This window comes from Hetaerina americana, unplaced genomic scaffold (assembly GCF_022747635.1).
Source record: "Hetaerina americana unplaced genomic scaffold, ioHetAmer1.1.p SCAF_7, whole genome shotgun sequence".
NCBI classification, from domain to species: domain Eukaryota; kingdom Metazoa; phylum Arthropoda; class Insecta; order Odonata; family Calopterygidae; genus Hetaerina; species Hetaerina americana.
The window spans coordinates 2597532-2611588 of NW_027287316.1; the positions used below are offsets into that span (position 1 = coordinate 2597532).

General features: G+C 42.4%; 1 protein-coding gene across 2 annotated transcripts in view; it reads left to right on the forward strand.

Moving 5' to 3' along the window:
- Window positions 1–778: 778 nt before the first annotated feature.
- LOC139696255 (androgen-dependent TFPI-regulating protein-like) overlaps window positions 779–14057 on the forward strand; it is a 34127-nt gene continuing 20848 nt past the window's right edge. The window contains exon 1 of one of the 2 annotated variants that reach the window (XM_071594937.1): window positions 779–1024. In XM_071594937.1, coding sequence (XP_071451038.1) covers window positions 875–1024 — 150 coding nt within the window. In that variant the 5' untranslated portion in view covers window positions 779–874. The remainder of the gene's footprint in view (window positions 1025–14057) is intronic. The other variant, XM_071594936.1, reaches the window with a different exon arrangement.

The following is a 14057-nucleotide window of genomic DNA, read 5'->3' on the forward strand; positions in this document are numbered from 1 at the left end:
GGTATCACTAATGCTAATGACTGATAATTGTGATACCGGTCGCCCTCTTCACCTTTCGGTGCATCGCGTGGTGCATTATACTTGTTGAAGCGACGGGTTGGATGCAGTATCGCTCACCAGCGATATCCCCCTATCACTCCCTGCCACGCGCTCCTGCGATGGCCTGCCAAGTGGTAGACAGGTGTAAATGCATACAATAGTTTTATTAGTCGAATAATAATAGGGGTATGGTAATCATCGTAGGATATAGAGCGAGGGTGATTTTTCCGCCCAACACCCAAGAGACGATTTAAAATCATTTACGTCGATTTTATTACCAAGCACTTATCCTGAAAAGGTTGAATTTTGGCCCTTTATGTCGAATTTCATGGATTAAATATCGACAAGAACAATCGGAAACACCAAAATCATCGTTGGAGGAAACCTCGCTTCGTTTGGAATCGAATCTGTGATATCCGAGTGAGGAGGCGATGATGTTTTCCCACCGTCGCGATCATTGAGGTACTTGTATGTATTCTTGTGACGCGGACCCTTTTAATGTTTTCCAGGAGTTTGATAATTTTCCCTCTGGCGCAGAGAACAATACGTTTCTAAATTTTTTATGACTGCACTGTCTACGTTTCATTACCGACGCAGAATTCTATTGCGAAACTTGACCCGAAGCACCCATTCCTCTGCCCCCACCGCCTCCGACAGCCTCAATCCTCAGCCCCCGACTGCCCCCCCCCTCCGTGGGCGGTGTGGGGCTTCGCGGCTTACCCTCCGTCTCCGCCGGCCGCCCGCTCCACAGACGTCCTCGGGGCTCCGAAGAGCAGCCGTCGACCGCGTTCCCCGCGTCCACTTCCCGGGCTAGTAGACCGCTCCCGCCGCCGGCATGGCAACCAGGGAATTCCACGTCGCCGCCTTTGGCTACAACACATGCATCTTGTGCTACTGGCTGAGCATGAACATCCCGTCCGAGATGAACGTCAACATGCCGAGCATCACGCGCTGTTGGTGGCAGTACCTGACCGTTTGGAACATGGTGATTGCTTCTGCATCCTTCCAAGGGTATTTCGTATTATTTGAGGCGCAACATTTGTGGCATGGAGAGTGATTATCTGCGCCATTTAAACAGTTTATCATGCCTTTTTAAGGACAATTATCTTCTTAGTGATAACTACTGCCCTCACTGATGCTATTAATGTTAAAAGGCCTCACAAAGTCTGCCCCTATTGGATGCAATGTATTTGACCTTAAAGTGAAAATAATCGCACGAAGTAACGGAAGCATGTCCCTTCTTCAGCATCAGCTAATATTTTATTCAAAAGGTACACTCCGTGTTTTTAAATTTTTATATCTAATTTTTAGAATTCTGTTAGCCACCGTTAGGGTGTGTGGCAGAGGGGTGAATAAACACCAGACTAATTTTGACCCTTATATTCATACCCCTACCGCGTAATCTTATTCTGATCCCTTATCGTGGAAACAAAATCATCTTAAATCTATCAGTTTTAATTTTAATCTCTCTAATTTTATTGACACGATCTCTCCTGCCGTACTACGATGGCGATAATAATACATTTTCAACATCACTCCTAAAGATACATTCTTCCAATATATACTAGAGCTTCAATCTGCAATATAACCTTCGCTGCATTGAGTAATTCGCAGCCTAGCTCCTCTAATATTTTGGATACGCTACTCAGATTTTCATGACGTTTTACGAATATACAGGGTTGCACCCAAAAGTGGTAGGACTGATTTTCTCTGGCGCGAACGGAGCGGTGGACGGAGGTCTGCCTGGCAGGATAAGGTGAAGGGGGCTCTTAGCAACAGACCGACACAAACCTCAGTTGCCTGCGGGTTGTCGTTGAGTGAGGATACCGTTTTTAGTGAAGCAATTATTTGTCCGCGTCGAAAAACAAAATGAATCTGAATTTAGAGCAACGCTATTCCGTGAATTTTTGTGCGAAACTCGGGAAGACGGCAACTGAGACCCTCGATATGATCAAGCAGGTGTATGGGGACACTGCCTTAAGCCGTTCCACAGTATTTGAGTGGCACAAGTTATTTAAAGAGGGTAGGGAGCTCGTTGAAGACGACCATCCCTCCGGACGGCCGTCGACGGCAAGAACCGACACGAATGTGGACAGAGTGAGGACACTGCCGGACACAGACCGACGCTTAACCAGTGAAGAAATTGCAGACCAGTTGGGTCTATCTGCATCCAACGTCTAACGCATTTTTTCACAGGTTTGGCCATGCGTAAGGTGTGCGCCAAGATGGTGCCGAAAATCGTGCCATGGCGCGCTCGTCGTCAGACAGCTCCTGGCCAAATACGGCGTTGCCACGTTGCCACACCCGCCCTATTCTCCCGATCTGGCACCACCGGACTTCTTCTTCTTCCCCCTGATGAAAAGACAGCTCAAAGGACGACGTTTTGACTCGATAAAGGCCGTTCAAGAGGTTCGACGAGGGTCATCAACGGCATCCCCAAAGAAAATTTCCAGCGGGCGTACGGGGAATGGGAGCAACGTTATACTAAGTGTGTAGCAGCTCAAGGAGTATACTTTGAAGATCATTAAGTCGATGTAAGTATATCGTCAATAAAATTCTTGTAAAAAAATCAGTCCTACCATTTTTGGGTGCGACCCTGCAGCTCCTCTGATCCGCACGCAATTCAATACGTTAATCAAGCCAACTTCGTGAGGATCCCATACACAAGCAGCGTATTCTAAATGAGGCCTAATCAGTGAAATATATCATTTCTCTTTGACCTCTTCATCGCTTCTCCCCAGGTTTCTTCTAATAAATCCGAATTATTGTTTATCTTTTCCACGTATTCCCCTTACGGGTTTAACGCAAGAGAAGTCGTGAGTGAGGGTAACGCCTAGGCGTTTAATTGAGTCTAAACATTCCATTTCGGTGTTCCCGATGCAGTAAACGTTCGGGAGGGAATTATTCTTTTTCCAAAAATTTATCAATAAGCACTTCTTTAAGTTCAACTCTAATTGCCAAGTGTCGCGTCAGCGCTTTATAGCCATGGTGGTCATCTGATAAAGCTGATGTGTCCTCGGGATCACGGATATCTCTATAAACCTCTGAATCGTCGGAAAGTAAACGTGTCTTACTAGAGACTACGGAGTCAGTGTAGTTAACGTAAAGTGGGAATAAAAGAGATACAGTAACACTTCCCTTGGGAACACCAGAAGTAACGTCTACTGAATTTGAGCCAACTCCATCTATCACTACTCTTTGTGCCCGACCATTCAAAAAGTCTTTGATGCAACCCAGGATATTTTTATCTATGACGTATGCTTTTACCTTTAATTAATGTAATTTACTTCGAGGTGTTTTGACGAAGGTTTTCTCAAAAATATTGCTTTTTCACTGCGTCCACTGGAACATTTCTCTCTTCCGAAGTAAAAATATCATGAACAGAAAGCGCATGGCGGGTGTTGCAGGATCTATCTTTTCGGAAACCATGTTTACGTTTCATAAATGACGGCTGACTATCGATGCGTCTCACGGTAAAACTAGTAACTTCGTATCCAGCTACAACAACATTTACGCAATACCCTGCAAGCCGTCGCCAGGACGTGTGGCAGAGGGTGGTAGGTCACCAGACATTCTACATGCATTCACTCTATTTCCTCGAGGACCTGGCACCACGCGATCCACCCAAAAACCGCGTGGAAAGGGGGCGACCGAATATCAATCATGCAACATTACTGCATATATTACGAGTATTACATGGTTAGCAGTTATTCCAATGCCTACACAAAGAAGACAAGAGCATACGTAAAAAGAGGGCAGGCACTTATGCAATTCAGACACATATTACCGGATAGTATTCTAAACATTCCGGACGGACAATTCACGAATGCAATAGACTTCATATACGTACATTCACCTCGTACACCCCACCCGGCACAAGGGAGCACGGCGGATGGTGTTGTGACGCCAGACTAGGAGAGTGTTTTGTGGGAATTTAATCTTGTAAACCCCTATTTTACCCGTACCTATGATTTTCTTAGGCGTTCCCCCTGTTATTGTTGTCGCGAATAGTGCGCGGGAAAACCATTACTTGAATCTGTCGGTTCGACAATCTAACTCTTTAATTTCGTAGCAATTGTCGGCCTTGCCAATGTAATTATAGGGGACCTAATCATATCTTCAATGTCGGATGCAAAACCACACGCTTTTAATACCTTTGTAATAAGTTTAACCAAGCATTGAGTTTTCGCATATCCAAAGGTTCCCACCCCAGATTCTGCATTAAGTGCATGACGCTTTGTGTCCTTTGGTACCAATTTTTCGCGTGCCTAGCAGCTTTTTTCTCTGTGCCCCATTCAATTCCGTAATTAATGTTTTTTGAAAAGGGTCCCAAACGCTCGCCACATGCTCAATGTGAGGGCTTACCAAAGATAAATAGCACGTTTCCTTCACTTTTTCGTCCAACAATAATTTTGACGAATGCCAGCTTTTTCAGCGCCCCTCCACAAATCGGGCGTATACTATATGTTTTCCCCAGGAAAGATCCGACCCTTGAAGTATTTTACTTCATCCAAGACGCTCATCCAAACAGCTAAGAGTGCCTTAGTTGGTAAAGTATGGTTGTGTTTTCTATTGTTTTAGAAAAACATGACGGTAGATTTTTTCGTATTTAATTTCTGCCCCCTTCCTTCACATCATTTTTGAATGTTGTTTATGTCAGTTTTTAGTGATTCACGATCTGGTTCATTCGCTGTTTCTCTGTTGATTACAGTGTCGTGGGCAAAGAGTCGTGTGCTGCTTTTTATGTCGAAGGGGATATCACTAATGTATATGTAAAATAGTTGTGGACCTTTGAAGCTGTGGGACACCGGATATTACTTTAAAATAATTGGAACTGGTACCGTATATCACTACAATAAGTTAGCCTTTTCCAAACTGCTGGTTTATCTTTCGCCTTTATCATATTTAGGTGAATTAGCTGTTGAACTATTTCCCCGAACCTCTCTGACGTATGACCAAAATGCTTCCGGATTCTCTCTAAAATTTTCCACTAAACTTTTCCTTTTGAATTCGCTTAACGCTTTCTGCAATATATTCTTGGCATTTGTCTTAGATATCTGGTAATCATTAGTGAACTCAATTCTTTTGTCGCTAGCGATATAATCCATAATATTTTCATTTTGGCGTGACATAGCCTTTGACTTCGCAGTGATTTTGAAACATCCGCGCTATCTTTTATATATTTACTGGAAATGAACTCGTTTACTACTCTATGCGTGATTTCAAGGAAGTGATTACACGCGTTTTAATATTTCGGTGATTTCTATTCAAAGGATAAACTTGATATCTTAGTGAAGAGTAGTATTTCAGAAAATATTATTTCGCTGAAATTAAGAAATATTTGCATACTTTTTTGAGAAGGTATTTCTCTTCAAAGAAATTATCTAAATATATTTAGAAACGAGTTTGAAAATTTTCTGTGAAACAATTGCGATTACCTGAACATTTTAACATTTCTAAGATTTACTGCAGTGACTTTATTTCTTTGAACCAGCCTGTTGAAACGATGACAGTGGGCACTGGCTGAGATAAAACTCGGTAGTTGATTCACGCATTGTCAGTAATAACGTGAGTTGTGATTAATGGCACCACTAGCCCTCACAAAGAGTTACAATGTTTATAGAAAAATCACTTGGCCTGTTATCTTCAATTGTAATCATGTATCCCTATATCAAGTGGAAGAGCGTTGAAGATCGTCATATCCGCTCCTTCAGATCACTTCTATTGTTTTCCAAAAATGTGAAACGAGGGAGGATTTGAAAAGTGAGAGGCAGAGGAGAGACTTACAGAGGCTGTGGTTTTCATGGAATCATTTTTTATGGAACTCTGGTCCATTCTCTGCAATAATTAACAATTAGCTATTATTATTCTGCTAGTACCCTGCAAGCCTAATTTTTACCCCTACCGTGGAGGGAACAATGTTATTCTGATCCCTTATCGTTCGTGCTTTAAATGGCATCTTAAATCTATTTTTTCTGCACTTAATCTCTCTCATTTTATTAGCACGATCTCTCCAACCGTAGTAGGATGGCGATAATAATACATTTTCAACATCACTGCTGAAGAGACGTCCTTCCAATTTATGCAAGAGATTTAATCTGTAATTTAACCTTCGCTCCATTGGGTGATTCCCAACCTAGCTGCTTTAATACTTCGGTTACGCTGCTAAGTTTGTCATTACAACGTTTTACAACTCTAGCTCGTCTACGCTGCTCGTGATCCAGTTCGGCAACCAATCCAATTTCGTGAGGATCCTATTCATAATACTACCATCATATCGTATAAATGAGGCCTAACCAACGACAGACAACATTTCTCTGACCTTTTCATCACATTTACCAAGTACTCTTCTAATAAATTCTCATACTTTGTTAGCTTGTCCACATATTCGCCGTAGTGTTTCACTCAGGAGAAGTCGTGAGTGAGAGTAACGCTAGGCATTTGAATCTATCTTTGAGTCTACCGCACTTTAGATCCCCACTTACTTAAGTATACTAAATGGTAGCTAATTTTTCTAATTGGGTCAAATTACATTTTTATATCTTTTCGTGAAGTTTTTCTGATCGGTTCAGAGTTCCAAATACCAATGGGAAAAGTAGCGAAGAGAAAACATCAGAGGGTAGCCGCCGTGGGATGGGTGGAATTTTGGCGTGGCGAAAATGTGTCAGAACTGGAGCGTTTACCGATATAAGACATAGTTTACAGGGAAATTTGAGTTTGTGGCGTTAATGTGCTGGGAATGAACCTGATGGAACATGAACCCGAGGCGGCTTGGACATTTTGCTTTTCGATGACGACTATCGCGTTGTCCAAGGGGGTGAAAATGGAGAGGGTGACAGAGTCTAAGGTCATGCCGCCAGTGATGTTTTCTTGGGGATGTCTGTGAGGTACGTAACTCAGCAACATTTCTCTTTCCTATTTGGAAAGACATAACATCGCTTTATGGATAGCTTAAGAAAACTGAATTATTTCGCATTTATTTTACTCAGCTCATTTATATGTTATGCTAAGTGAGAAAAAATCGATAAAAATTGTTCGTTGAGGGAGAAGGAAGGGGCCAAGTGGGCAACGCTCTCTTCATTGAAGTCGGTGAAATCGCTGACCTTTTTGGCAGCCGGCCACGATTACAGTTCACCGATTACTTCCATCCAATCAGATCGTCGCGAACTATAAGCTTCGTAGTACTAATCCCCCGTAATCATATAGGCCATAGTTTTAAACCCAATTTTTTTCAACACAGCCAACTTAAAATGGAACAAATCCACTTTCACATGGAGAGGGAAGCCAAAACACTATAAATTGGGAAAATCCTCACTGTACCAATACACGATATCTGGAATGAATAAGGAGAGCAAGGGTCCTAGAAAGTGAGACTTATTTTAGACGCCAAGTAAATACTTTCGAACAAAAGTTTTCTTTTAAATGAAAAGTTTCTTTCTTCCATTTACTTTTCGAAGAATTTTGGCAGCACAGCCTTCCATTCCATTCCGCCAGAGAGATGATGATGCAGTGAAATTATTAATGCTATTGGTTTTATTCATCTTGGAGCACTTTATATTGAGTGTCCGCCGTAGCAGTAAATACAAATGAAATTGGGAGACATTCCCATAGCACTAGTTACGAACAAACTCTTCCCCTGGTAACCTGATGCTGTTCATAGTCTACATCTCAACCGGATAGTGGAACGGCAAGAGAACGGAATGTTAGTCCATTTGCTGAGTTTATTGGCATATTGCATTCGCGGGTTGGGAACGTCGTGCGTGGCGTGTTCTACTTCAGCGATCAGGAATCGCGCGAAGGAAAATAGATTCCTCGCATCAACGCCTGCGCGGTAATCCCTTCCCCATAGTTCCTCGTCTGCCTTTGCAGTATAGTGTTGGTATTATCCCCTTTGAGCCACTATTAAGCTCGAAGCACTTGTAAGTTCTCCTCTCGTGTTTGCGGGAGTGCCTTCGTCTCCGTGCATACTTCCTTCACGAAGGGATTTCAACTACCCCGCCGTTTGCTAAGAAGGGTGCCCAACCAAACGAGCAGCTCATTTATTCAATTCAGAGTTTGATTTTTTGCGTGGGGTCCCGATTTCCTGACGCGTATTCGAGGTGAGGTCAAACTAACGCGAAGATTTGTCGTGACTTTTTCATTCGGATTTGCCGCATTCGTTCGGCAAGTCCATCGTATTTTTCTCTGCACAGCCTTCAAACATGTTCTCCGCACATCAATTACAATCTCAGCATGACTCCCAACTGTTCTCCATCAAGATATGCTCCCCTACTCCCAATGCACTATTAACTAACTCTCTTCGTCGATGGGTGCCAAAATGTGTGGATTACTTTTCCTAACATTTTATAGCTGAATATATTTGATTACTGATTGGAATTAAACGAAAGATAAGAGTGTTCATATGTAAAAAAAGGAAAGAGGATTTTCATCTTAATTTTCTTACATCTCCCGTACTTTGGTCAAAAAATCTTGATGATAACAATGGATATGACGTGATGATGAATTGCAAGAATATTATAGTCCACGTATTTCTGTTTGTACTGTTTTCCTCAGACAACATTTTAAGGAATAATTTTGATATTCTGCCTATTATTGCTACATACATGGACATTAGTATTAAACTAATATCTTAAACTTAATTGGTGGAAAAAAGGGAATACTGATTTTTTTGTCGCAGGTATCCTTGTGTATGTATGTATCACCGGATGTGAATGGAGCGCTCCCGCCAGGGGCGACGAAATGGTCGTCGGGCCGACCCGCGGAGGCGCAGAGCCGCATAGTGCGAATCTGCTGCGAAGGTCGCCGAAGTGGGTCGCGCCACTTACTGCAGCCGACGAATGATTATTTCGTCCGGCGGTCTCCAAAATCTACTCCGTTTTGACTGGCGTTTTGGAAAATGACATAGATTGAACACCTTTAAAATTTCTCAGCAAAGTAAATAATTTGAAATTAGGAAATTTTTGATGGTTTCTCTGTCGCATTACGAAAGTGAAATCTTCTCGGGCTCTCCGTCGAGTTAGGTCCTTCATCACGGCCGACGTTTCGATGGACGATTCGCTCATTCTTCGTCTTCAAATCGACGTCGCTTCGCAAAACCTATGACACCCCTTTTCCGAATTTCGAGCAAGTATTCCAATCCCAAACTGAAAATAAGAAGCGCTATTTCATTATGAAACACACAGATCAAGTTTATTTGGGAAAAGACTGAGCCCAGTGTTCCTGGCAGGATGAACCGAAACAGTCGCAACAGAAACGAAAGGAGTGAAGGTCGCTTGTGATGAGGTTTCTGGACTTTCGGGTGTGCTTAATAGAGTTTAACGTATCAAATTCAAGTAAACGTCTCTTAGCTTTGAAATCCATGATTTCGAAGCTAAGAGAACAATTCATTGAAAAATTCATTCCTCATCATTCAAAAGGCAGATGAAGGCAACGCGGTGTTGATAATGAATGAGTGTGAATTCATTGAGAAATGTGAAAAATGCATTGAAGAGAACGGAATTTAGGAACTGCAATCAGACCCGACGGCCAAGTTTCAACTTGAGTGCAAAAAATCTTTAAAATCTTGTTCAGTTCATTTAAAGAGTTTGAAGCAGATGGATCATATCAAATGAACCCTTCAGTACCTCGGATTTTCGGGTTACGGAAGATACATAGACCTGGATTTCCGATCAGACCGGTAGTTTTAAACGTGACTGCCCCCAACTAGCGAGAAAACTAAACAACATTTTCAGACAGCACTCGCAGCAAAATACGGAGTGAGTAATTCCATCGATTTAATCGACCGGCTATCAAAAGTGACCACCCCAAACAAGTGCATCTTAGTGCCGTTCGGTGTGTGTGACCTTTTCCCTAGTGTCCCACCCAAGGAAGCGCTGGACATTGCAGAAACCCTCCTTTTTCAGAGGTCCGTGCCTGCTCCAATCACCTTTGAACTGTATAAACTCTTGAATACAGGTATTTCACAAAATTATTTCAGTTTTTACGGTAAATATTTTGATCAATCCAATGGCCTAGCCATGGGCTCCCCTTTGTCCCCGCTACTGGCGGATATTTACATGGACCATTTTGGAAAAGGTGTGTTCTCCTCTGGTAATGGACTGACAAAAAAGGTATTGCGTTGGCATCGATATGTAGACGACGTGCTTTGCGTGTGGGTAGGTTCCAAAAGGCAACTTGAAATGTATCTATCCTATCTAAATTCATTGAATCACAATTTGGCATTCACTTGCGAAATAGAAGACAGCAATTCCCTCCACTTCCATGATTTAAATATTTATAAAATTGGCAACCTCTTATGAGTTCTCCTATCTTTCGGAAACATTCTTACACTGGCCAAGTGATTCACTTTCACTCAAGGCATTGTTTTTCCCAAAAGATATCCCGTTCTCCACTCCATGATTCACAGGTTGGTGAACATTCCCATGTCAAAAACGAATTTGGAAAAGAACTAGCTACAGTAAAAACAATAGCTAGAAATAATGAATACAATGAGCAACTCATTGATAAATTGTATTTTAATAAACTTAATCGACTGGCAATCAGAGACATTTATAAAACCCAACCGCCACAAGTCTCTGCTGCCAAAAGGCGTAGAATCCTATATCTGGTTCACATTGCAATGTGAATTTGCAAAAAACTGCCGAAAGATAAGTTTAAATTAGACTATTATTATAAATTGAGCCTCAGGAAACTACTTTCCCCCACAAAAGAATAAATTCGAAGAAGTGAAAAAAGCGGAGTGTATAAGTTGAGATGTGAGAGTCGTGCAGTGTATGTACGAGTATTTTGGACAAACCGGCCGGAAATGTCAAGAACGGGTGAAGGAGCACTAAGCCTGGCTGAAGAACAAAAAGTCAGCGCCACATTTTGCAAAACATTTATTGGAATATATACCCACGGTGGTGACTTTAAATTTGAAATTTTACGTGTAGAAAAGAAATGACTCAGTCTAGACTTAGCTTTAGAGCAGCTTGAAATTTCAAAAAGTGTACGCTCCAAAGAGAATATTGTTAATGACCTTTTGTACACCTCTCACTCCCCCCTCTTAAACTCAACACTTCTCGATACCCGCGCTTATGAGGGTAGGAACCCCTCTACTTCCCCCCCACACCCTCCCTTGACCTCAGAGGTGTGCAAAAGATTTTTGAATTTGTCTGTAGAGGACGCAGGAGAAGGAGACCAAATTAGAATAGAACGTGGAATGTTAGGACAATGATGATGACAGGGAAATTGGAGAATGCTAAGCGAGAGATGGAAAGGGGAAATATAGATATTTTAGGTATATGCGAGGTGAGACGGAAGGATAGCGGGGATTAATAGAGTGATAATTATAGAATAATATACAGCGGCGGGGACGAGAGACAACGTGGGGTTGCCATAGTATTAAATAAAGAGGTAGGAAGAAGCGTAGTCAAAATAGAGCAGGTAACGGATAGATTACTACTAGTAGAGATAAAAGCAGAACCGACGAACTTGGTTATTATTCAGGTATACATGCCACCGAGCAACCACAAGGAAGAAGAGGTCGACAGGATATACGATCAGTTAGACGACATAATCGCGTGTGTTCCCGCAGGGAAACATTTGATAGTGATGGGGGATTGGAATGCGACGGTAGGCGAAGGAAGAGAAGGTGATGAGGTCGGAGAATACGGTTTAACACGAAAATGGCAGGTGACCATGAAAGGTATCAGCTAGATTATATCCTGGTTAGACACAGGTTTAGGAACAGTGTGATAAATTAGCACAGCTTCCCGATGGCGGATGCGGACACTGACCACAATTTAGTTGTTATGAAATGTAGCGTCCGATTCCGATGTAGAGTCCGATTGTGAATTCCGATTATTCGCTCAGATATACCTCTAAGCCCTTTTTGAATAGAATACGGCAATCACGGCAGAAATGCTAAATCGCGGAAGGCACGTGGGCCGATCACGTAACACCTGACCTCTAGGAGAAGGTGGGTGCGGTTTTTACCAGTACCCCGCACTTCCTGGACCGTTATAGACCCCCGGCGGGTGACGATGATGTAATATGAATTCATTTTGTATAAATAATAGCTTAAAGTACCGGCATTAATGTTAATTTCGTACAACCTAAAGAGACTCCGGTCTGTGATGTTGTGAATCAGGGTCGAATTCGCAACCAATAAGCAACGTTTAACACTATAACTGAAAGCAGGAGGTTTCACGGGCTTTCCCTGCTCGCGGGCAAACGCCGGAACAACTGACAGTGTAGTGAGAGAATAGACTTTCTAAAAGCAAACACGAATGTCATCTCTTTGATTTTCTAATGAATTACTGAACAACCCATCCGTTAAACTGAAGAAGCCTAAATAGTACGCGAGTCGTTCGATATGTCCTTGGAAAATTCACGAGATGGAGCTCGTAGTAACGGAAAAGGTTTATTAATATTAAACCTCATCTCCCACTGACAAGTTAAAGTTTCGGCTCCGTCCATCGCGTGGATTCATTTTCATAGTCGATTGAAGCGGCAAGCTATTGTTTGTTTAGAAGAGTGTAAAACATTTAGCAGGAGTCCATGGCACATCTGCTCCTGCTTTTTCGACTGTTTTCAGTTGGATAATTGAATTCAAACTTGGCCGTCATATGAACACCATTTGGGATGTCCAGCGGAAGTGACTTCCTCCGAAATAATTGACAGACTCCACGATATGGTTTTGAATGATTGACAAATGATAGTTTTGCGAAATAGTTGAGGCTACAGGCATATCATAAGGCAGCACAGTGTTTTCAGTTTTACACGAAAATATTTGGTGCAAAAAACGGCTTCACGGCAAGATGGGTGCCGCGTTTGCCCTCCGTGTGGAATAAAGGCAATCGGGCGGTCGATTCATAGGAAGGGTTTGACCCTTTGCCGTCTTTTTTATGATGTCTTTCTGTGTCGATACGTAGTTGTGGCCGAAGCACTCCTAGACTCCAGAGACAAAGGCACAGTCGACGGAACATGGGGTTTCTGAAAGCGACCTGGCCCCGAAGAAGGCGAAGGTGAAATCGGTAGGCAAAGGGATGGCCGCGGTCGTATGGGATACACGCGGAATAACTTGCATCGAATAATTGCAAAAACGACAAATGGAGAATATAATGCAGTGTTATTGCAAATTTTAAAGAGTCACATTTTAACGAAGAAAAAATTCTATTCCATGTCGACATAGAACGGGCGCACACCTATACAGTTTCGATGACGAATATTACGGAATAAATGTTCGAGTAATTACAACTTCCACCGTATTAATTAGCTTTGACCCCCACGTACTTTTTTCATTTCCAAGCTGAAAAATTTGGTTCGGTGGAAAACGATTCACGTCGAACGAGGCGGTCATCGCCAAAACATATTCCTATTTTGAGGATCTTCCGAATTCCTACTTTATTGACGGGTTAAAAAAGTTGTGGGAAGTTGGAAAAAGTATATTGAGCTAAAAGGAGATTATGTTGAATATTAAAAAATACTACCCGAATTAATTTGTTTTCTATTTTCCCTTTTCACTCATCCAAGGACCTATTTAGTAGCGCAAACCTCGAGCACATATAGGGTTCATTCGGAAAGTGATGCAATGATTTTTTTGTAATTTATTGAGCAGATTGGCATAAATACTTATAATTCTTCAAAGTAGTGTCCTTGGGCCTCTATACATTGTTTCCAGCGACTCTGTTATGAAAGGTATGCGCCCTGGAAGGCGTCTTCGGGGACCTCTCGCAAGGTCTTCGTCAAGGCTGTTTAGATTTAATCTACGGACGAAAAATGGGTTCCTTTCAGTGCCGCCTCAATCCAAGGGAACAAAAAGAAGTCTGCTGGAGCGACGTCAAGGCTACAGGGGGGTGGAGCAGCGTTCGCACCTGGTGTCCGGCCAGAAACTCGATGACTCGTTGTGGCTTCATCTACATCTACATAATACCTCGCAAGCCGCCGCAAAGGCGTGTGACGGGGGGTATTAGGTCACTAACCGTAATAGGGGACAATACCACATGCAAAAACAACAACATGGAAAACTACACCCA